Raw genomic sequence first — 23,630 nt, 5'->3', positions numbered from 1 at the left:
CGCGGTGGAGGGAGAGCCGCCCACCGCTCCCGATGCTATGCAGGTCTGTAAGCGCGCTGTTTCCCAGTGTTCCCATTAAGCCTTTTGAATAGTCCTCCTGACTTTTCTTGTGTTATTTCCTTTCGGAATTCATCTCACTGGGATCCTACGCACTCCCGCTGCTCCTCCGTGGTCGCAGGTTCAGATTCACCTTAGAGACTCTGAGTACTTCTATCATTTTCGTATCTAGAGGGTAGCGCAGGAAATTATGTGTGGAGATTTTCCATTTGATCGCTTTCCCCCCAAACTGATGTAGTTCATCTCTTGACAGCCAGGGTAATGGTGTTTGGATGTAGGATTCTACTATATGCTGGTTTACATACTTTTCCTAATTCTCTAATATTTATCTTCCCATGTTCTGTGGGCGTGTTGCTGTAGGAATGGTAGCACTTATGAGGTTGACTATTTTTTCTAGGAATTATTCTCACATAGAAAACCATTGGTACTATTGTTTTGCAAATTAGTTTTATAGATTTTCCCTCCTTAGTGAATATCCCCCACTTCTGCCATGTGCCCTTCTTTCTTTTGCAGAAGACTGCTACAGAAATGTCAGCATTAGTGGGACAGATTAATTTTATCCAGGCATGAATTGTCTCAATCGTTGTTATTTTTCATTTCAGTATTGAACACAAACTCTTGAGGTGCAGAATGAGATCCACTGTTTCATGGTGGAGTCCTGCAAAATGAATTGACGTTAGGGATTAAATTCTTTTTTTGCCCTGAAATGTGCATGTTTTCCCCATGAGAGGTTTTTCCTCTATGATGAAGTAGGATTATGTCGGTTATGTTTCAGTGTTAGATTTCCACTGAAATGATAGCCTAGCAGGAGAGTTTACTTATTTCACGATTCCAGGTATTATTTCTCCCTTCAGGTCATTCTATTCTGGTTTCTGGTAGGTTGGTGTTTTCATCCTCGGTGGTAGTTGCTTCTATTGAAGGAAATAATGAAGGAGCAGAATGGGACATCAAAACGAAAAATATTAAAATTCACAGGTGTAGGCTCAGTTCTTGCCGTTCTACTTCTGCTGTATAAAATTTTACAAGTATTTTGAATCTCCTCTTTTTGTTCATCACACATTCAATTTCAGTGCGGATGTTTGTCGAGGAAACTTATGTTGTCTGGATTTTTACGAGTTGCTTTATTGCATAATATAATAACCTTCCTGATCTATTCTTTTGGAAAAGATGTATTTGGATGTGGTTTATAGTTGGACAAAAACCGGGCTGTTAATTCTGTTTCTGTGTTGGACTCTTAAAGGAACTGTTTATGGGGCTCCACAAAGAGGAATTTACGGACTGTTGTTCTATTGTGTACCTTCATATATTTAGGGGGAAGGAGGTTGAGGAAATAATGATGCTACAAGTTGTATTAATTTTATCCAGTCATCATTTATCCGATTTTAGTTAAGGTAATTCACCTTTTTTATTTAATTGCAGCTGGTTTCCTTTTTCTACTGGAGGGAAAATGTCTTGGACTTCAGAGCTTGTTTTCTGTTTGTATGCCTGTTGTCCCAAAGAGGCATTTGCTTTATGCTGGGTTTTGGGTTTATTTTGGAATGAACCTCCCAGTTCCTGTGCATCACTGCGACTGCACTCTAAGAAAGCGTTGTGTAACTCTGTAAAATGTGCAATCATGCCCTGTAGAGTTTCTGATTATAATGAAAAATGCAGAAGTGGTGGTTGGAGAAGGCGTAGCAATGTAGACTGATTCAGAGCAGACTCCGATGTGCAGGTGAAAACTAACAAAACCCGTAAGGATGATCATTACCTGAGAAAGAATACTTTTAAGTGAGGATCGGCATCACTGCATTCTGGCATTGCTGTGGTTTTGTACAGGAATGTGGCTGATGATGTTCCAGTGTTGTCCAACATTTGTACAAAGGGAGAGGAAAAAACTAAATAAGACACGACAGCCACAAAGCTGTAAAATTAGTGACAGGAGTTGTGGGTTTGTACGAATGGGGTAAGAATCGGAATTGTCTACACCATTTCCAAAACATTTTCTCATGCGATGAAAGGAGTTCTCTAATTAATGTCTCGTCGTGATCAGCTGGAGGATCAAATTAGAGATATGCCGGAGAAAAGCGGAGGGAGATGGTGCCCGCTGAACGGGACACCACGTCTCCGTGAGGACTGCGCCGTTCGCGCGAGCTGCCGGTGGCCGAGGCAGGGCGGGCATCGCTCGGCAGCGCTTGGTGCCTGCAGTGCCGGGAGGAGGCTGCGGGCGCCGCTGTTGACCGAGAGGAGCGAGCGGAAGGTCGGAGCGCTGCAGCCCCGCCCGCTGCGGACCGGCTCGATCGGTTGCTCGCTCCCTCACAGGATCGGAGCCGGGGCGCTCTGCGATCGTCCCCGCAGCAAGGCGGAGGGGTCGGTGACAGCAACCGGGAGCGGCGATCCGGAAGAAGAATCGAAAAAGACGTATTATCGGGCGGCCGGCGAAGAGGACCAGTACCGGCGGTGCCTCGGCCGAGATGTGCACGGCTAGGAGACGCTGGGGCCGGCGGCATCAAGCCTTGCTGTGGGGAGTCCTGCTGGCGGCGTGGGAGGCGGTGTGGGGGCAGCTGCGCTACTCGGTGCCCGAGGAGATGCCCAAGGGCTCGTTCGTGGGCGACGTGGCCAAGGACCTGGGGCTGCAGCTGCCGGCGCTCCGAGATCACGGAGTCCGCATCTTGGATAAAGGTAGGACGCAGTATTTCGCCCTGCATGAGAAGACGGGACATTTAGTGACGACAGAGAGGATCGACAGGGAGCAGCTGTGCGAGAATGTGCAGCAATGCGTGCTGCGCTGTGAGCTGATAGTGGAGGGGGAAATGCAGGTTTACGAAATCGAAGTGGAAATCACGGACATTAACGACAACTCCCCCAGCTTCCGACAGGCACAAAAGGAACTCAGAATGAGCGAGGCGACAGCCCCGGGAACGCGTTTTCCCCTGGCCGAGGCTCACGATTCGGATTTGGGAAGGAATTCCCTGCTGAGCTACGAACTGAGCGGCGACGAGCACTTCTCGCTGGCCGTGGAGGCGGGCCCCGGCGGGGATCAGCGTCCCGAGCTGGTGCTGGCCAAGGCGCTGGACAGAGAGGAAGTGGCATTTCACGAGCTGGTGCTGAGGGCGAGTGACGGCGGCGATCCGGCTCGGACGGGCACGGCGCGGATCCGCGTGACAGTGCTGGACGTGAATGACAACGTGCCCGTGTTCAGCCAGTCAGAGTACACGGTGCGTGTGCCGGAGGATGTGCCAGTGGGCTCCACCCTCGTCACTGTCACGGCTACCGATGCTGACGAGGGGTTGAACGGGGACTTGAAATACTCGTTAAAGAAAATTTCAGACAAAGCCTCGAGGATACTCCAGCTGGACTCTGAGACAGGAGCGATCACCCTGGAGCAGAGCCTTGACTTTGAGGAAGGAAATTCCTACGAACTGGAAGTGCAGGCACACGATGGTGGAGGCCTTTCTGACACAGCGAAAGTCGCGATCACCGTGACAGATATAAACGACAATGTGCCCGAACTCACGGTATCATCAGCGCTGAGTGCGATCTCTGAGGACGCATCGCAGGGGACGGTGGTGGCCCTGCTGCACGTCCAGGACCGCGACTCCGGGGCCAACGGTGATGTGCGCTGCTCGCTGGAAGGGGGTGTCCCATTCAGGCTGGAGAAGTCCTTTGAGCACTACTACCGCGTGGTGACAGAGAGAGAGCTGGACCGGGAGCAGGTGTCGGAGTACAACCTGACAGTGCGGGTGGCCGACAGAGGGTCGCCGTCACTGGAGAGCAGCACCGTGCTATCACTGCGAGTGCTGGACGTGAACGACAACGCACCGGTGTTCACGCAGGAGAGCTACAGCGCGCGGCTGGCCGAGAACAACGCGGCGGGCGCGCTGGTGCTGACGGTGCGGGCGACGGACGCGGACTGGGGGCAGAACGCGCGCGTGCGCTACCGGCTGTCGGAGGGGCGGGTGCGGGGCTTGCCGCTGTCGTCGTACGTGTCGGTGCAGGCGGAGACGGGCGCGCTATACGCGCTGCGCTCCTTCGACTACGAGGAGGTGCGCGAGGTGGAGCTGTGGGTGCGGGCGGAGGACGGCGGCTCGCCGGCGCTGAGCAGCAACGTGTCGGTGCGGCTGCTGATCGTGGACGAGAACGACAACGCGCCGCAGGTGCTCTACCCGCCTCCTCCTCCACGGGCGGGTGCGGGCTGGTCGGGAGTGGAGCTGGCGCCGCGCTCGTCCGAGCCCGGCGCACTGGTGGCCAAGGTGGTGGCGGTGGACGCGGACGCGGGGCAGAACGCCTGGCTGTCGTACGAGCTGGCCAAGGCCACGGAGCCGGGGCTCTTCCGCCTGGGGCTGCACAGCGGCGAGGTGCGCACGGCGCGCTTCCCGCTCGCCCGCGACGCGGCGCGCCACAGCCTGGTGGTGCTGGTCAAGGACCACGGCCGGCCGGCGCTGTCGGCCACGGCCACGCTCACCGTGCTGCTGGCCGACAGCGTGGCCGAGCTGCTGGACGAGCTGGGCAGCGCAGCCGACGCGGCGGCGTCCGGCGAACCGGCCGCCAGCCTGACGCGCTGGCTCGTGCTGGCCGTGGCCGCCGTCTCCTGCCTCTTTCTCGCCTTCCTGCTGCTGCTGTTGGCGCTGCGCTTCAGGCGCTGGCGCCGCTCGCAGCTGCTGGCCGAGTCCAACGGGGCCTTGCGCGGCGTGCCGGCCACTCACTTCGTGGGCATCGATGGCGTCCGCGCCTTCCTGCACTCCTACTCGCACGAGGTGTCTCTCACGGCCGACTCGCGCAAGAGCCATCTCCGCTTCTCGGGCGGCAGCTGCTGCGACACCCTCCCTGCCCAGCCCCCGCCCGTCGAGCCCGCGCCTCTGCTCGGGGAGGACACTGCTGGGACCCTCCCTTCTAATCCCGCCCCTCTCCCGGTGAGTTCCTCTGCACTTACCTGACTCTGAGAAGCTTCCCCTTCTGCTTCACTGCGCTTTCCCCGCCGTTTTCTGTTCCTGTGGAGGCAGGCTTGCTACAAAAATGGCAGAGCTTCGTTTGTTGATGCGCTGTGGGTGGGTGGGAGGTGGACATAGGGTCCTTGATCAGTTTTCCAGGTTCTTTGAGACGAAAGTGCAGTGAGGCTGACGGTGGCTGGAAGTGTGAGGGAGTTTGTGTTCTTGACAGGTTGTCCCAATGGCAAATGTGCTTTATTCGTGTGAGAATCTCCAGATTGTAACTTTGACGGCTGTATGCATAGCTTTCCTGCTCATCCTTTTTCCTCTTCTCAGCTTTTATATGTGTCTCTATGATGCATAGTGGAGATCAGTAGGAAATGCCTTTGGATTCATCCATGCTTGCTCTTGTGTTCCCTGTAGGGGTACAGACCCAAAAACAACCGGTCCTTTGATGATGTCTGTCTGCCTGTTACAAAGAGATCAGTTGGAAAGTTTTGGCCTTTTGAAAACATTTGTAGGTGGCTTTATGTGCAGAAGGAAATACAGGAGGAAATGGCAGAGGTGTTTCGCTGATTTCCTGTCTTTTAAGGTTGACCTACATAAAATGAAATGCATGTGCCTTTACTATAAAGCATATGTCACTGCAAGAGCCTTGTGTGGGTAGAAGGGGATTGATTCAAGGTGCAGAGGAAGATGGAAGGAGAGGGTGATTGCCCCTAAGCAGAAATTCTCTCACTCAGTCTCTCCCAGAGTACTGCTCTGCTTTTTCTAATAGGAATTAGAGGTTTATTTAGAGAAGACCAGTGAGCAGAAAAACTGGGTCTTCTTTCATGCAGAGATGTAAAGAGATTTATTGTAGTGCCTTATCATCTCATCATGTGTGAAGCTGGTGAAGTAAAGAGAAATGGTGTGGGAATCTAGGCTTTGTAAATTTGATGGGTCAAAGAGCATCCTGGATAAAGGGAATGGCTGGAGATCTGCGTCCTGAAAGCTGTGCAGGGGTGTCTGTTGAAGGCCAGAAGGGACTCCTGTTCCTGTTCTCTGATTCATTACCCACCTGTAGTATCAAGCAATGTGGTGTTTTCCTTCTGAAACTGTTTGGCTAGAAGACATCTCTTCCAGAGGTGTGTGGAGAGCCCTGGGAGTCTCTTCCCATGTGTTTGCATTTTGTCATAATTGTGTAACTTCACAGTTGGATTATGTATTTATGACAAAGGTCATGTGGTACCTTTGGAAAGAGCACACTGTGTATTCAGTGCTTACTAAACACCTGAATTAATTACCTACTCCAAGTTAAATAGTCCAGGAGAGCGTGTTGTGGTCTCTTCCTTTCTGTAGGTATTTACTCCTTGCCTTTCTCTTTTGATGATCTGAAGATGGGCCTTTGATGGGTTATGGATGATCAGACATTGTATCATTACCTCTAAAATCTACATGTTCTTTTCAAGGTTCCAATTCAAGTTTCTGAGAATGAGTCCAGAGGTGTCTTATTTTTTCTTATTGCTTCATTTTGACTCAAATGATGAAGTTGTGGGTTTAGAATTCTTTTGCATTAGAGGTGGTTGAGTGGCACAACTTCCAAAGAGCCTATATGTAGAAGTAGGGTGATGTTGCCTTGGAGATGATACTTTAATGATTGTGTCTTTAATCAAGGTTCTGATTGATTATGTTCTCTATAACATTTTAAATCGGTTCAAATTATTGGGATGAGCAACATAATCTTGGTTGCGATGCTTTGGACCTCAGAAGGTGCATGTACAAATTTTCTTTTAATGGTGTCTGTCGTCAGATTTAATTTTCCTGTTGTGAGATGTTTGGATAGAGAGAAGAGTTCCATCTTTCCAGAGACAGGGCCAGTGGAAGTGTTCACTGTGGTATAGGTTGAAAAGTCCAAAAGGAAACTGGTAAAGTCAAGTTTGCTGTGGTCATTCAATGAGGACAACAGCTGCTGTTCCAAGTTTTTTTCTTTTTTATAATCCAAAGGAATTTCTATTACTACAATCTATGGAACTCCTGTGTGAGCTTCCTATGTACCTGTCACAAACCTGTTTCCTTTGTTGTGAACCTAGTGTAGTTGACACAACCTGCAATGTGAATCTATGATTCATACAATTCTGATGATTTCCCTTTCTTGCCCTGCTTCAGGATTTTTTCCTTTGGTTAGATTTTTGATTTTGGTTGTTTGGTTTTGTCTTTTTCAAGGAGTAAACATGACCCTCGTTATGTCTGGCAATCCTGCAAACACCAAAAAATATCTTATAATTCGCTGGCAGGAAGGGAGGATTTCATCCATAACTTTGTGTGGCATGAAGGTGGATATCACTAAAGAAAAAATATTTGTTGGGGTTTTTTTCCCAAGACGCTTTTATCCCATGGATGATACATAACCAAAAGTTTGGTACATGTAAATAGCGTGATGAAAGACTGTGAATGCAGAGTGAGGAGGGTGAGAGCTTGGCATTTTACCAGGGAAGAAGGTGAGTAAATGTGGGTTTGGCAGAGCAGTGTTTGATTTCATGCCTGGTGTCAAGTCCAGTGTCATTTTTTCTGTGATCCTGGTTTCCCTGTCCTGAAAGGTAATGGCATTATGCTAGCAATAAATTATTTCTGCAATAACTGTGCATGGACACCCATGATGCATGGGTAGAACAGCTTAAATATTTCATTTGAAGTTTCCAGTATCCCTCTGTATCTCCCTGTCAGATTGCAATGTAGAAGTTTCTTGAGAGCTGTAATTACACTTTCTTTCAGGCCTTTGTTTCCTGTCAGGTTGTGGTTCATTTTCACAATTCTGGTCAGTGCTTTTGTAGTTGAATTTGAAATTGTGATTGTTTTTCAGCAAATCCTTACTTCGGCCCCCTAGGACAGAATTTTGTGTGTGAGGAATTGTCTTGGTTTGAGATAAGCAACTGCCAACGCCCCCAAGCACAGAGAGAAAAGCCTCCCTCCTAACACCAGGGAAAGGGAGGAAAAGAGAGGGGAAAGAAAAAAAACACTTCAAACTGCATTTATACTAAATCTACATATATTTTTCACAGAAAGAAAGAGACAATTAGAAGAGAGTACAAATATACACTCACACAAGTCTACAACAACAAGTTCCCCACCTCAACTTCTTAACGAACACACAAATTCTACTGTCCTAACTACACATTACTTAAGAAGAAGCTTATTTCCCAGGGAGACAAACCCAAGCAGAAAGGAGAGACCCAGAACAACACATTTTACTTTCCTGAGGTACCCTGTGGGCCAGTGGTGGGCCTGGTCCTCTCCATCCCCCCTGGGACAGCATCGTGCGTCCTCCCAAGAGGAGGCTGAGAAGCGACTGCCTTAACCACTCCCACACTGGTTCCTACTTCCCTGGAGATGATGTCATAATGTGGTATGGAATACAAAATTACTGGCTAGAAGAGGTCAGCTGTTAGCTCAGCCCAGCTCAAGTCAGCTGACAGCTTCAGCCTAGTCCACACTTCAGAGCCCAAATCTAGGCCCACCTAGGTGAACCCATAACAGGAATATAAAGCAGAAGGTAAAAGAGAATCTGTTGTACTTTCTCAAAAGATTGAGCTTGACAATCCTATGGGAAGGTGTTTGAAGTTATGAGTTCATAGTTGTTCAAGCTGAGCAGGCCATAAAGAAGAAAAGAATTTGCTGAGATGTGACTTTCTTAATATGAAACTCCCTAGTCTAGATTGACACTTTAGGGCCACACTTGGCAGGGGAGACCTCAATGACTTCCAGGTCATTCAATGTCTGAAGTGAAGATCATGAAGATGTCCTTCTGAGTATTCTCTGTCAAACCTTTGTCTCCGATTGCTTCTTTGTCTAGCTTGTCTGAATTATGGCTTTCTTTTTCTTTCCTTGATTTCCTCTATATGTGGGCTTATTTGTAGTTACCACTGCAGGTTTCTATAGGAATGTATTGTGTGCCACTTATTTGTGATATGTCAGGTGGGAATGTCAGGAGACGTGAGGATATCTTGGTGTTCTGTTTGTGTTGAGAGAAATAGGTGTAAGCATGAAGTTGCATGTATGTGAAACAGTGCATGTAATACAACAGAGCAGGAGATGTTCCCTAAGCCATTAGTTTGATGAGCCACTTTTTTGTTGGATGACTGCTAATTTTTTATTTTGGCTGTTTGTCATTAGTGTGCTTTAGAATCCTTCACTTTCATCTCAGAGGAGTGGTGAGCAGGCAAATGGACCTCCCTTCCTGTAGTTATTGCAGTGCATTATCATCTCATCATAAATTTTACTGATGATGAGATGGTCACAAACCTACCAGCTGCATAGCACTGGAGAGAAGAAGGAGACGTATGTGTCTGAGGTTATAGAAGAACTTCGTCATTTTCTTGCTTGTCATATGTTGTAGATAACACATGCTTGTTCCTGATGGAGTACCATGCAATTTGAGTTGCTTCTGCACTGTGAGGCCTACAAACTGTTATCACACCTGTTCTGTTAATGTGTGTGTGTTTCTAGCTCCTCCCTTTCTTGGTGTCATGAACTAACCAGGAGGTTGTCTTGGTCTTATGTCAAAGGTCATGTCTATTTCAAATGTCTCCATGCAGGTGCAGTTCCCATATACCCCTGTGATGTTTACAGCTGAGGAAGGCTTTCATAGGCCTATATACTCATCCAGGCACACTTGTCTGTAGTGGAATAATGCAAAACCAGGTCTACGGCAGCTGTTCAAATGCAGAGTGGTCACTCAGTGAAGCCAAGGTTTCCATGAACCTTGTGGGAGCAGTGAGAGAATGTGTGTAGAGTGTCTCCCACACTGAGCACTCCTTCAGCAGTTCTGCAGCAGACACCAAGTTCAGTTGATTCATGAGAGGGCAGAGATGCCAACTGTAAACTGATATCAACTGATAGGCTGGAGAGCTCTGCCCATACAAACATCATGAAGTTCAAACAGGCCCACTTAAATGTCCTGCATGCTCGTGAGTGTAATCTGCAGTTTTAGTAGCAGGTGGGACTTAGGGAACAGCCTTGCAGAGAAGTACTGTACATTGTTGTTGGATGATAAAATGGAACACTGAATAGTAAAATGAGACACGCTGCTGAGAAAGAAAATTGTATCCTCTGTTATGTAACAAGTATTATGGTCAGGAGGTCGATGGAAGTGGTTCCTCCCCTCTGAACTCATTAGTGAGACCCCAGCTGGAGTACTGCATGCAGATCTGGGGGCAGTATTCCAGGAAGGCACAGACCTGCCAGGGTCCCCAAAAGGACCACAAAAATGATCTGAGGGCTGGAACATTTTTGTTATGAAGAAGGGCTGAAGGATTTCAGGTTCTTAAGCATGGAGAAAAGAAGCCTCTATGTAGAGTTTTCAATATTTTCTTCTTTTTTAATTTATAAAACAAGGTTAGAAAAAGATGGAGAGAAGCCTTTTTATCAGGGCCCCTAGCGACAGGACATAGGGCAAGAGTTTTTAATGCCCAGAGAAATTATGGATATTCCTTCAGATAAAGGGCAGGTCAGATGAAGTTATGAGTGATTTAGGCTAGTTGAAAATGTTCCTGCCCATGGCAGAAGTGCACATTCAGTGACCATCAAAGAACTCTTACAAGCAAAATTTTTCTTTAAACCTGTGAAAGTCTCAGTGTGGCTTTGCACTTTCCAACTGTCAGCCCCTCAACTACAGAGATGCAAAAGAAGGAACTCTCAAGAATCAGGAAAAAAGAGTAATTCTTAATCTGTTATCTTACCATAGAGATTGCTGACATTGCTTTAGGCTGATCCATTTCTCAAGTTAGTTCATCCCAGGTAATGCAAGCAGAATTCAAGATATCCAGCACAGTGATAAAATGCTCTTGAAGCATTCGCTAGCATATAGTTTCTTGCTTCTATAGTTGCTCCCTGGTTTTATTAAGAGTAGAGGAGTTCCTTTCTTTATCACTCTGCTATGAAAATTTGCTTTTAACTATTCATTGCAATAATGACATAAAAGCACCCAACAGAGCACCTCCATTATAAAAGCCTCAGGAAGCACATTGATTGGAATTGAGAAGAGACCCTACAGCCGGAGCAGACCCTCATCGCGGCCCAAAGCCGGGCCCCCGGAGCGCGGCCATCCGGCGGCTGCAGTGGCGTCGCGGTGCCTCCGGGTGCCGCTGTTGGCCGCCGCCGAGCGGCGCTGGAGCCGCTGCCGCAGCCGCCGCAGCGTCCTGCCCCCGCAAGCTGCTCTCTCGGCCGGCGCCGGCCACAGCGGCACGGGCAGCACAGGCGACAGGCGGCGCGGGCAGCAGCGGCCAAGGAGCCGGCACCGGCCCCGCTGCGCTCCGGCGGCCCCTGCGCTCGCTGCGCAGAGCGGCTGGAAGGGAGGCCGGGCAGCGGCAGGAGCCAGCAGAGCGCGGCAAGCGCTGCCGGGAATGGCAGCGGGCAGACGGAGGCAGAGCCGCGGGCCGGCAGGCGACAGAGCGCTGCTGCTGCTGCCCGCTGTGCTGCTGTGCCTGTGCTGCCGGGCGGCGGCAGAGCGGCTCCGCTACACCATCCCCGAGGAGCTGGCCAGAGGCTCGCTGGTGGGGCCGCTGGCGCGGGACCTGGGGCTCAGCCCGGACGAGCTGTCGGCGCGCAAGCTGCGGGTGGCGTCTACTGGCAAAAAGCAGATGAAATATTTCACCGTGAGCGAGGAAAACGGAAACCTGTATGTGAACGAGAGGCTGGACCGGGAGGAGCTGTGTGTCGAATCGGTGTCCTGCTCCGTCAGCTTCGAGGCGCTGGTGCACAGCCCTCTTAATATTTTCCACGTCGACGTGGTTATCCAGGACGTGAACGACAACTCCCCTATTTTCAGCAAGGCTGCTCTGGACCTCGAGATCGGTGAATGGATTGCTCCCGGTACTCGTTTTCCTCTGGAGATGGCCCGAGACCCCGATGCTGGAAGGAACTCCCAGCTGACTTACCTGCTCAGCAACAACCCGTCCTTCTCTCTGGCCTTGAAGGAGAACCCGGACGGAACTCAGCAGCCGCAATTAGTGCTGGAGAGAGCACTGGATCGGGAGAAACAGAGCTCCTTTGAGTTGGTGCTGACTGCAGCGGATGGCGGGGACCCCGCGAGATCCGGGACTGTCCAGGTTCGGATCAACGTGATGGACGCCAATGACAACCCACCCGTGTTCAGCAAAAGCCTCTACGATGCGCGAGTGGCCGAGAATCTGCCTGCGGGGTCTCTGATGTTGAGGGTGCGTGCTACGGATGCGGACACGGGGTCCAATGGGCAGGTCTCCTACTCCTTCAGTAACGTCCCAGACGGAATCCGTGAGTTGTTCTCTGTTGACAGCGAGAGCGGCGAGGTCAGGACTACGGGTCTGCTCGATTTCGAGGAGAAGAGTAAATACAGCTTCGGACTGGAGGCGAGAGACGGCGGAGGTTTAGTATCACATTGCAAGGCGCAAATAGAAGTGATGGACGTGAACGACAATGCGCCCGAGGTAACGATTCTGTCACTGTCGAGCCCCGTGCCGGAGGACGCGCCGGTCGGCACCGTGGTGGCCCTGCTGAATGTTAACGATGCAGACTCCGGCGAGAACGGTCAGGTCACGTGCGAACTGTCGGGAGAGGCGCCGCTGTCCATCGTGGTGTCCTCAGGAGGCTCGTACAAGGTGGTGACGGCGAGCGCCCTGGACCGCGAGCAGGCGGCCGAGCACCGCGTGACGGTGGTGGCCAGGGACCGGGGCAGCCCGGCGCTGTCGAGCAGCACGGAGCTGGTGCTGGAGGTGTCGGACGTGAACGACAACGCGCCCGTGTTCGAGGAGGCGGCGTACAGCGCGTATGTGCCGGAGAACAACGCGGCGGGCGCGCTGGTGCTGCGCGTGAGCGCGCGGGACTTGGACGCGGGGACCAACGGGCGCGTGAGCTACTGGCTGGCGGGCGGCAGCGCGGGCGCGGCGGGCGCGGCGCCGCTCGTGTCGGTGGAGGCGCGGAGCGGCGCCGTGTACGCGCAGCGCTCCTTCGACTACGAGCAGTGCCGCGAGTTCTCGGTGGCCGTGCGGGCACAGGACGGCGGGACGCCGGCGCGCAGCTCCACGGCCACGGTGCGCGTCTTCGTGCTCGACCAAAACGACAACGCGCCGCGGGTGCTGTGGCCGGCGCCGGACACGGGAGCGGCGCCGGCGGCGGGTCCTTTCGAGGTGGTGCCGCGGTCGGCCGAGGCCGGCTACCTGGTGGCCAAGGTGGTGGCGGTGGACGCGGACGCGGGGCGCAACGCCTGGCTGTCCTACGAGCTGCTGCAGGCGTCGGAGCCGGCGCTCTTCCGCCTGGGACTGCACAGCGGCGAGGTGCGCACGGCGCGGGCCGTGTCCGACAGGGACGCGGCCAAGCAGCGGCTCGTGGCGCTCGTCAAGGACCACGGGCAGCCGGCGCTGTCGGCCACGGCCACGCTGCACGTGGTGCTGGCCGACAGCTTGCACGAGGCGCTGCCGGAGCTGAGCGAGCGGCCGGCGGGCGCCGACGCGCCGGCCGAGCTGCAGTTCTACCTGGTGCTGGCGCTGGCGCTGCTCTCGGCGCTCTTCCTGCTCAGCGTGGCGCTGGCCGTGCTGGCGCGGCTGCGCCGGGCCGGGCCGCCCGCCGTGCTGCGCTGCCTGGGCGCGCAGCGCTTCTCCGTGCCCGGCGCCGCCTTCCCGGCCGACTTCTGCGAGGGCACCTTGCCCTACTCCTACAACCTGTGTGTGGCGGCGCCGCCTCGAGCCGTGCCCGAGGCCGCTTGGCCGTCGCCGCCGCTGCCCATCGTGTCCGCGGAGGAGCTTCTGGGCGGGGAGTCGTGTGAGAAGGCTACCCCGAACAGCAGCGCCGTCCCGGGAGAGCCACCCCCTGACTCCAATGCGCCGCAGGTCTGTAAGCTCGTTCACTCCTTGTCTGTGCTTTTCCTAACAACTTGTTGACGGTAGTTGGCTCTTCGGTGTTGGTTCTAATTTTTTGCTCTTATTGCGGGTTGCTATTTCCATGGGCGCAGCTAAGAATTCTGGCTTGTTTAAGCAGCAGTTGTTGAGAACCGTCACTTCCTTCCTCATCATCTGTCACATATATCCGCTCAGTAGGAAAGTTGTCGTCCAATCTATGCTGCATAAAACCGCAAAGGACATGTAAATTCTGCTTATGCTTTTGGCTTTCGTTAATTTTCCTCTCAGAGGAGTAACGTAGTTACAGTGGCTCTTTGTTCAGCTTTCAGGTTTTTCTACAAAGATTTTGTTGTGTGAAATAGGAGGGGTTAGTCACGGTAAAGTTTGATACTTGCTTTTAGAAAGAGGTCTGGTAATTCTACATGGCACAGTTGGCAGTGTGATCGATGCTTGATGAGAGTTTCCCTTCCTCATCTTTTTTTACCAAATCAGTGCACTGCCTGATGTTTGTTTCTCTTATTTCGGTATTTAAGGAAGCGTGATACATGGTGGGGGAATTCTGATTTTCTAATGAATATGCCTACCTTCCACCGTGCCCTCCCATTTTTCTGGTGCAGTAGCGCTGCAGAAACGGCAGGAATAGTGATATGTGTTCATTTAATTCGAGCTTTATTTGTTTTCTTTCTGCGGTTATTTCTCAGTAAACTGAGTTCCATCACGTTTGGTAGTTCCCTCTTGCTCCTCTAGCTGGCTTTTCTACAGAGTCATTGAATAAGATCTAAGAGAGAAATTCGCATGTTCTGATTTGGTTTAGTTGGTTAGTTGGATTCTTTCGGTTTAACCTGTGTTCCTTTTCATCTTTTTCCCCTGCTAATTCATACATTCCCTGCTTGACAGCGTCTCTTGCTAAGGCTGTGAACAAGAAAGGAGCACTAAGTTGTATAATTCCGGCCTCTTGTGTAAGGCTGTACTGAATAATTTGAAAGTAGATGTGGGAGAAAGGAATCAACGCAGGTTGTTTCACAGCAACCTCGGATGTACAGGTGAAAAGTAACAAAGCAGAGAGGTGACAGGCAGTCCCTAGGACGACTGCTTTTGAGAAGGGACCTTAATCACTGCTATGTGCAATTGGTCCATGTTTGGGAATCCACCATGGATGGAGGCATTTGAGTACGGCGCCCACTAAGAAAAAACTAAAGCACGACTGATGGAAAAAGCTGTGCGATTGTAGGAAAGATACTGTGCTTTTCTTTTAAGAGACACTAGATTCGTAATGTTAATGTCATGTTAAGAGAACTTCGTATCTATAGACTGTCAAAAACACATGAACGTTTTCCCGTGCGGTAGAAATAACCCCCGATCTCCACTGTACTGGACAGAAAACTTGGTTGTGAATGTCTCATCCCCGCCAGTTGTCCCTGGGGGAAGCAGCGCTCGGTGCCTGCAGTGCCGGGAGGAGGCTGCGGGCGCCGCTGTTGACCGAGAGGAACGAGACGAAGGTCGCAGCGCTGCAGCCCCGCCCGCTGCGGATCGGCTCGCTCACTAGGTTGCTGGATTCCTGGCTCGGAAATCGGTCCGTTTCCGATTGCCGTGCGCTGTGGAGCCGTGTTATAGCGAGGCGGAGGGACTGGCGGCAGGAGCAGCCGGTGCCGCGAGACGGAGTGGGAGCAGGAGCCGGATCTCCAGTCAGCAGCGGATATCTGTCGGCTGTGTTGCGGTACCGGCGGTGCCGCGGCCGAGATGTCCACAGCGGGGAAGCGCTGGGGCCGGTGGCAGCGAGTCCTGCTGTGGGGCGTCCTGCTGGCGGCGTGGGAGGCAGCGTGGGGGCAGCTGCGCTACTCGGTGCCTGAGGAGATGCCCAAGGGCTCGTTCGTGGGCGACGTGGCCAAGGACTTGGGGCTACAGCTGTCGACACTGAGCGACCTCGGCATCCGTGTTGTCTCTGAAGGTAGGACGCAGTATTTCTCCCTGCACGGAAAGACAGGACATTTAGTGACGGCAGAGAAGATAGACAGAGAGCAGCTGTGCCGGCTGGTAGATAAATGTGTGCTGCGCTGTGAGCTGATAGTGGAGGCGGAAATGAAATTTTATGAAATCGAAGTAGAAATCATGGACATTAACGACAATGCCCCGACCTTCAAAGAAATTGAACTGGTGGAGGGAATAAGCGAGATGGCAGCCCCGGGGTCGCATTTTCCCTTGGCCAAAGCTCACGACCCGGATTCCGGACGGAATTCCCTACTGAGCTACGAACTGAACGGCGATGAGCACTTCTCACTGGCCGTGGAGGCGGGCCCCGGCGGGGATCAGCGTCCAGAGCTGGTGCTGGTGAAGGCTCTCGACAGGGAGGAGGTGGCGTTTCACGAGCTGGTGCTGAGGGCGAGTGACGGCGGCGATCCAGCACGGACGGGCACGGCGCGGATCCACGTGACGGTGCTGGACGCGAACGACAACGCGCCCGTGTTCAGCCAGTCAGAGTACACGGTGCGTGTGCCGGAGGACGTGCCGGTGGGCTCCACCCTTGTAACTGTCACAGGCACCGACCCGGACGAGGGAGTGAACGGGAACGTGAAATATTCTATGAAGAAAACGATAGACACGCCATTGGATATTTTCCATCTGGACTCTGAGACGGGAGCCATCACGCTGGTGCGGAGCTTCGACTTCGAGGGAGGCGACACATATGAACTGGAGGTGAAGGCACGCGATGGCGGAGGCCTTTCCGACACGGCAAAAGTCGCGATCACCGTGACAGATATAAACGACAATGTGCCCGAGATTTCGGTGCGGTCGGCACTGAAGGAGGTTCCTGAAGGAGCACCGCTGGGGACGGTGGTTGCCCTGCTGCATGTTAGGGACCGCGACTCAGGGGCCAATGGGGAGGTGCGCTGCTCACTGGAAGGGGCTGTCCCATTCCAGCTGCAGAATTCGCAGGGTAGCTACTTCAGTGTGGTGACGGCGAGAGAGTTGGACCGGGAGCAGGTGTCGGAGTACAACGTGACGGTGCGGGCGACAGACGGAGGGTCACCGTCCCTGCAGAGCAGCACCGTGCTGGCACTGCGTGTGCTGGACGTGAACGACAACGCACCGGTGTTCACGCAGGAGCGCTACAGCGCGCGGCTGGCCGAGAACAACGCGGCGGGCGCGCTGGTGCTGACGGTGCGGGCGACGGACGCGGACTGGGGGCAGAACGCGCGCGTGCGCTACCGGCTGTCGGAGGGGCGGGTGCGGGGCTTGCCGCTGTCGTCGTACGTGTCGGTGCAGGCGGAGACGGGCGCGCTGTACGCGCTGCGCTCCTTCGACTACGAGGAGGTGCGCGAGGTGGAGCTGTGGGTGCGGGCGGAGGACGGCGGCTCGCCGGCGCTGAGCAGCAACGTGTCGGTGCGGCTGCTGATCGTGGACGAGAACGACAACGCGCCGCAGGTGCTCTACCCGCCTCCTCCTCCGCCGGCGGGTGCGGGCTGGGCGGGCGTGGAGCTGGCGCCGCGCTCGTCCGAGCCCGGCGCACTGGTGGCCAAGGTGGTGGCGGTGGACGCGGACGCGGGGCAGAACGCCTGGCTGTCGTACGAGCTGGCCAAGGCCACGGAGCCGGGGCTCTTCCGCCTGGGGCTGCACAGCGGCGAGGTGCGCACGGCGCGCTTCCCGCTCGCCCGCGACGCGGCGCGCCACAGCCTGGTGGTGCTGGTCAAGGACCACGGCCGGCCGGCGCTGTCGGCCACGGCCACGCTCACCGTGCTGCTGGCCGACAGTGTGGACGAGCTGCTGGCCGAGCTGGGCAGCGCGGCCGACGCGGCGGCGCCGGGCGAGCCGGCCGAGAGCCTGACGCGCTGGCTCGTGCTGGCCGTGGCCGCCGTCTCCTGCCTCTTCCTCGCCTTCCTGCTGCTGCTGCTGGCGCTGCGCCTCAGGCGTTGGCGCCGCTCGCAGCTGCTGGCCGAGTCCAACGGGGCCTTGCGCGGCGTGCCGGCCACACACTTCGTGGGCATCGACGGCGTCCGCGCCTTCCTGCACTCCTACTCGCACGAGGTGTCTCTCACGGCCGACTCGCGCAAGAGCCACCTCCGCTTCTCGGGCGGCAGCTGTTGCGACACCCTCCCGGCCCAGCCCCCGCCCGACGAGCCCGCGCTTCTGCTCGGGCAGGAGGACCCTGTCAGCTCCCGCCCCTCTGACCCCGCCCCTGTCTCGGTGAGTTCCTCTGTCCAAACTGGCTCTGAGAAGCTTCCCCTTCTGCTCCTCTACCATTTCTTAGCCGTGTTCTGTTCCTGTGGAGACAGGTTTGCTGTCAAAATAGCAGAACTTCGTTTCTTGTTGTGGTATGGGCTGGTGCGATGTGGACGTAGGGTCCTTGTTCAGTTTTCCAAGTTGTTGGGGAGGCAGGTGCAGTGTGGCTGGAAGTGTGAGGGAGTTTGTGTTCTTCTCAGGTTCTTCGTAATGACACATGTGCTTTATTCGTGTGAAAATCTCCAGATTCTAATTTTGACAGCTCCACGTGTAACTTTGCAGCTCATCTATTGCCCTATTCTCAGCTTTTCTGTGTGTCTCTATGATGCATAGCGGAGGGAAGTAGGAAACGGCTTTGCATTCATCCAAGCTTGGTCTTGATCTTGTTTACCCTGTAGCGGGACGGATCGGGAGAACAGGTGGTCTCTTGATGATTTCTCTCTGCCTGTTATGAAGATAAGGGATGATCATGAAAGTTGTGTCTTTTTGAAAACATTTGTAGGTGGCTTTATGTGGACAAGGAAATACAGGAGGAAACGGCAGAGTTGTTTTGCTGATTTCCTTTCTTTTAAGGTTAACCTATATCAGATGGAACTGCATGTGCCTTGGCTATACATACATGTCACTGCAAGACCCTTGCGTGGGTGGGAGGGGATTGATTCAAGGTGCAGAGGGAGATGGAAGGAGAGTGTGATAGCCCCTAAGCAGATATTGACTAACCCAGTCTCTCCTAGAGCCCTGCTCTGCTTTTCCATATGGAATTTTGAGGTTCCTTCAGAGACGAACAGTGAACAGACAAATGCGTCTTCCTTCATGCAGAGATATAAAGAGTTTTATTCTTTAAAGATATAAAGAGTTTTATCATCTCATCATATGTGAAGCTGGAGGAGTAAAGAGAAATGGTGGGAAACTAGACCTTGTGTGCCATATGCTTGTAAATTAGGTGGGTCAAAGAGCATCCTGCATAAAGGGAATGGCTGGAGATTTGAGTCCTGACAGCTGTGCAGGAGGATCTGTTGAACTCCATACAGGACTCCTGTTCTTATTCTCTGATTCATTACCCACCTGTAGTATCAGCAATGTGGTGTTTTCCTTCTCCAATGGTTTGGCAGGAAGACAGGTATTCCAGAGATGTATGGAGAGCTCTGGGAGTCTCTTCCCATGTGTTTGCATTTTGTCATAATTGTGTAACTTCACAGCAGGATTACATACTTATGAGAAAGGTCAAGTGGTACCTTTGGAAATAGTAAGCTGTGTATTCAGTGCTTATTAAACACCTAACTTAATTACCTACTCCAAGTTACATGGTCCATGAGAGTGTGTTGTGGTCCCTTCCTTTCTGCAAGTGTTTACTTCTTGGCTTTCTCTTTTGATGATCTGATGATGGGCCTTTTTCTTTGACAGTATGTGTAAGATAGACCTGATACCATTGCCTCAAAAATCCATATTTATATTTCAAGGCTACCCTCCATGTTTCTATGAACAAGTCCAGAGGTGTCTTATTTTTCATATGGCTTCATTTTTACTCAAATGATCAAGTTGTGGGTTCAGAATTCTTTTGCATTGGAGGTGGTAGAGTGGCACAACATCCAACGAGCCCATGTGCTGAATTAGGGTAATGTCATTTTTAGAGACAATACTTTGATGAGTGTGTCTTTAATTGAGTTGCTGACTGCTTATGTCCTCTATAACATTTTACATCAGTTCAAATTACTGGGATGGGCAACATAGTCTTGGCTGTGATGCTTGGGATCTGAGAAGGTGTGTGTGCAACTTTTCTTTTAGAGGTGTCTGTCTGCAGATTTAACTTTCCTATTGTGTGATGTTTGGACAGAGAGAAGAGTTCCATCTTTCCAGAGACAGGTAAGTGGAAGTGTTCACTGTGGTATAGTTTGAAAGTACTAAAAGAAAGTGGTAAAGTCAGGTTTGTTGTGGTCATTCAATGAGGACAACAGCTGCTGTTCCAATATTTTTCCTTTTTTATCAGACAAAGAAATTTCTATGACTACAATCTATGGTGTGAGCTCCTGTGTGAGCCTCCTGTGTACCTGTCACAAATCTGTTTCCTTTGCTGTGTACCTGCTGGAGCTGACACAACCTGCAATGTAAATCTATGATTCATATACTGGTAGTGATTTCTTTCCTGCCCTGCTTCAGGATTCTTTCCTTTAGTTATCTTTTTGATTTTGGTTCGTTGGTTTTGGTTTTTTGGGGAAGTAAGCATGATCCTCACTGTGTCTGGCAATTCTGCAAACACCCCAAAATATTTTAGAATTATGTGGCAGGAAGGGAGGATCTCATCCACAGCCTTGTCTGGTATGAAGGTGGGTATCACTAGAGAAAAGTATTTTCGGGTTTTGTTTCCCAAGGTGCTCTTTATCCCATGCATGACATATAACCAAAAGTTTGGTACATGGAAATAGTGTGATGAAAGGTTGTGAACGCCGAGTGAGAAGGGTGAGATCTTGGCTTTGTAACAGGGGAATAGGTGGATCAATGTGGTTTTGGCAGGGCACTGTTTGATTTCATGCTTTGTGTCAAGGCCTGTGTCATTTTTTCTGTGATCCTAGTTTTCCCTGTCCCGAAAGGCAATGACATTATGCCACCAATAAATTATTTCCACAGTAATTGTGCATAGAGAGCCATGATGCATGGGTAGGACAGCTTATAAATTCCATTTGAAGTCTCCAATATCGCTCTGTATCTGTTAGATTGCAATGTAGAGTTTCTTGAGAGCTGTAATTACACTTTCTTTCGGGCCTTTTTTTCCTGGAAGGTTGTGGTTCATTTTCACAATTCTGGTCAGTGCTTTTGCATTTGAAATCCTTACTTCAGGCACCTAGGACAGAATTCTGTGTGTGAGGAATATAAAGCAGAATGTAAAAGAGACTTGGTTTTACTTTCTCAAGAGACTGAGCTTGAGAAAACAGCCTATGAGAAGGTCTTTAAAATTATGACTGCATAGTTGTGCAAGTTGAGCAGGCCATAGAGTAGAAAAGAACTTGCTGAGATGTGATGACTTGCTTAATGTGGAACTCCCTATTGTGCAGTCCAGAGTGAGACTTTAGGGCCACACTTGCAGGTGGAGATCTCAATGACTTCCAGGTGCTGGCAGGAGTGAATTTCGATGTCTGAAATTAAGACCAAGAAGACATCCTTCTGAGTATGTCTGACAAACCTTTGTCTTCTAGTGCTTCTTTTTCTAGCTTGTCTGAATTACGGCTTTCTTTTTCTTTCCCTGATTTACTCAATTTGTGGGCTTTTTTGTAGTTATCACTGTAGCTTCCTTTAGCAATGTATTGCGTGCATGTTGTTCATGCTGAGTTACGTGGGAATGTGAGAAGACATGAGCATGTCTTATTGACCTGTTATTGTTGGGAGAAAGAGGTGTAAGCATGAAGTTGCATCTGTGTGGAAGAGTGCTTGTAATAAAAGAAGGCAGGAGATGCTCTGTAAGCTTTTAGTTTGATAAGCCAGTTTTTTGTTGGATGACTGCTAATCTTCTGTTTTGTCTGTTTATCATTAGTGTGCTTTAGAATCCTTCACTTTCTTCTCAGAGTAGTGGTGAGCAGGCAAACGGACCTCTCTTCCTGTAGTTATTGCAGTGTATTATCATCTCATCATAAATTTTACTGATGATGAGATGGTCATAATAAAAATCTGCCAGTTACATAACATTGGAGAGAAGACTTGTGCCTGATGGAGTATAGGCTTGTGTCTGATGGAGTACTATGCAAGTTGAGTTGCTTCTGAACATTAAGTGAGGACTATGAAATGTTATCACATCTGATCTGTTCATTTCTGTGTCTTTCTAACTCTTGCCTTTCTTGGTGTCAGGAGCTCAGTCGTGGCATGTCTGATCTTATATGGAAGGTCACAGCCTAATTGTCCCAGTGCAGGTGCAGTTCCCATACACAGCTGTGATGTTTACAGCTGTAAAGAGGAAGACTTTCATATGTGTGCTCACCCAGGCACACTTGTCTGCAATGTAGTAATGCAAAAGCATCTCTACTGCTGTCCTTCAAAAGCAGAATGGTCACCCACTGAAGAAGCCAAGGTTTCCATGAACAGACCAGTGGGAGAATTTGTGCAGTGTCCCCTTCACAGTTGCCCAGAACTTGCTGGGCATTCTTCTGGAGACTGTTAGGTGGATGAGGAACTGGATGGATAGATCCCTGAAAAGTGTTATAGACAATGGCTCAATGTCCAATTGGAAACCAGGTTGTTGTAACTTCTGTAATCCCCTAAGAGTCCTTACTGGGAGCAGTCCTATTTCTTGTCTTCATAAACAATGGAACTGTGAACTCCAGCCAGTCTGCAGCTGACACCCAGCTGAGTTGATTCATGAGAGGGCAGAGATGTCAAATAGATGCCAACTTGATAGGCTGAAGAAGTGGGCCATACAAACACCATGAAGTTCAAACAGGCCAAGCAAAATGTCCTGCATGTTAGTGAGATTAATCTCCAGTTTTAATAGAGAGTGGGACATTGGGAAAAGGCTTTCATAGAAGTACTTTAGCTGGTGGATGATAGAATGAGATATGATTTGTCAAGGTGCTCTTGCTGCTCAGAAAGAAAATTCTATCCTCTGCTTTGTGAGAAATATTATGACCAGCAGGTCAATGGAGGTGCTTCCCCCTCTGAACTCTTTTTGTGAGACCCCAGCTGGAGTACTGTGTGCAGATCTGGGACCTATATTCCAAAAAGGCATGAACCTGCTAGAGTCCCCAGAAGGACCACAAAAATGGTCTGAGGGCTGGAACATTTCTGCAATGAAGAAATGCTGCAGGAATTCACGTCATTAAGCGTGGAGAAAAAGAAGCCTCTGTAGAGTTTTCAGTATTTTTTTAATTTTCAATTTATAAAGTAAGGTTGAAAAGACGGAGAGAGCCTTTTCATCAGGGCCTGCAGTGATAGGACATAGGACATGGGGTTTTAATGCCCAGAGAAATTATATCCTCCAAATAAAGGACAGGTTAGATGAGGTTAAGAGTGATTTAGTCCAGTAGAAAGTGTTTCTACCCATGGCAGAGGTGAGCAATCAATGGTCTAAAAGAACATTCCCAATCAAAACCTTTCTTTGAACCTGTGAAAGACTCAATGTATCTTTGCACTTTCCCACTGACAGCCCCTCAAATATGGAGATGCAATAGCAGGAACTCTCAAGAAGTAGAAACAAATGAGCAAATGTAAATCTATAATTTTACCACAGAGATTACTTTCATTGCTTAAGGCTGATCCATTTCTCAAGTTAATTCATCCCAGGTAATGAATTCAGTAGAATTCAAGAAATCTAACACAATGCTGAAATGCTCTTGAAGTCTTCCAAACAATACAGTTTATTTCTCCTATAGTTGCCCTCTGGTTTTATTAAGAGCAGACGAGTTCCTTTATCACTCTGCTATGAAAATTTGGTTTTAACTATTCACTGCAATAATGACATAAAAGCACCCAACAGAGCATCTCCATTACAAACGCCTAAGCACGACATTAAGCAAGAGCTTCTGCTCTTGCTGATTGGAATCGAGAAGACACCCTACAGGCAGAGCAGCGCCTCCCTGGGGCCCAAAGCCGGGTCCCCGGAGCGCGGCCATCAGGC

The 23,630-nt window shown here is 51.0% G+C and overlaps 2 protein-coding genes and 1 pseudogene across 7 annotated transcripts in view; all 3 read left to right on the top strand.

Annotated features, from left to right (window-relative positions):
- The window catches only part of LOC139678766 (protocadherin gamma-A4-like), a 245,389-nt gene that overhangs the window by 94,112 nt on the left and 127,647 nt on the right, over positions 1-23,630 (top strand). Inside the window, exon 1 of one of the 6 annotated variants that reach the window (XM_071569882.1) lies at positions 21-43. The exons of the other annotated variants lie outside the window; for them this stretch is intronic. Within the exon in view, the coding sequence (XP_071425983.1) occupies positions 38-43 (6 nt within the window). The 5' untranslated portion in view covers positions 21-37. Of the gene's footprint in view, positions 1-20; positions 44-23,630 lie in introns of those variants that run through there. 6 annotated transcript variants of the gene reach the window in all.
- LOC139679130 (uncharacterized) lies at positions 2,371-15,359 on the top strand. The gene is made up of 4 exons (XM_071570559.1): positions 2,371-4,949; positions 5,388-5,481; positions 10,953-13,808; positions 15,226-15,359. The coding sequence occupies exons 1-4, from the start codon at positions 2,511-2,513 to the stop codon at positions 15,357-15,359; spliced, it is 5,523 nt and encodes a 1,840-aa protein (XP_071426660.1). The 5' UTR covers positions 2,371-2,510.
- On the top strand, positions 15,393-18,462 carry LOC139679129 (protocadherin gamma-A12 pseudogene; annotated as a pseudogene).

This window comes from Pithys albifrons, chromosome 15 (assembly GCF_047495875.1).
Source record: "Pithys albifrons albifrons isolate INPA30051 chromosome 15, PitAlb_v1, whole genome shotgun sequence".
Lineage (NCBI taxonomy): Eukaryota > Metazoa > Chordata > Aves > Passeriformes > Thamnophilidae > Pithys > Pithys albifrons.
Note: the sequence above shows the minus strand (reverse complement) of the source record. Positions and strands in the feature narration are given on the sequence as shown.

Coding starts and splice junctions, on each gene's coding strand:
- LOC139679130 (XM_071570559.1), top strand. CDS start 2,511: ATGTGCACGGCTAGGAGACGCTGGGGCCGGCGGCATCAAGCCTTGCTG. Junction 4,950..5,387: donor CTAATCCCGCCCCTCTCCCG/GTGAGTTCCTCT, acceptor TGTTCCCTGTAG/GGGTACAGACCCAAAAACAA. Junction 5,482..10,952: donor TTGGCCTTTTGAAAACATTT/GTAGGTGGCTTT, acceptor CCATTATAAAAG/CCTCAGGAAGCACATTGATT.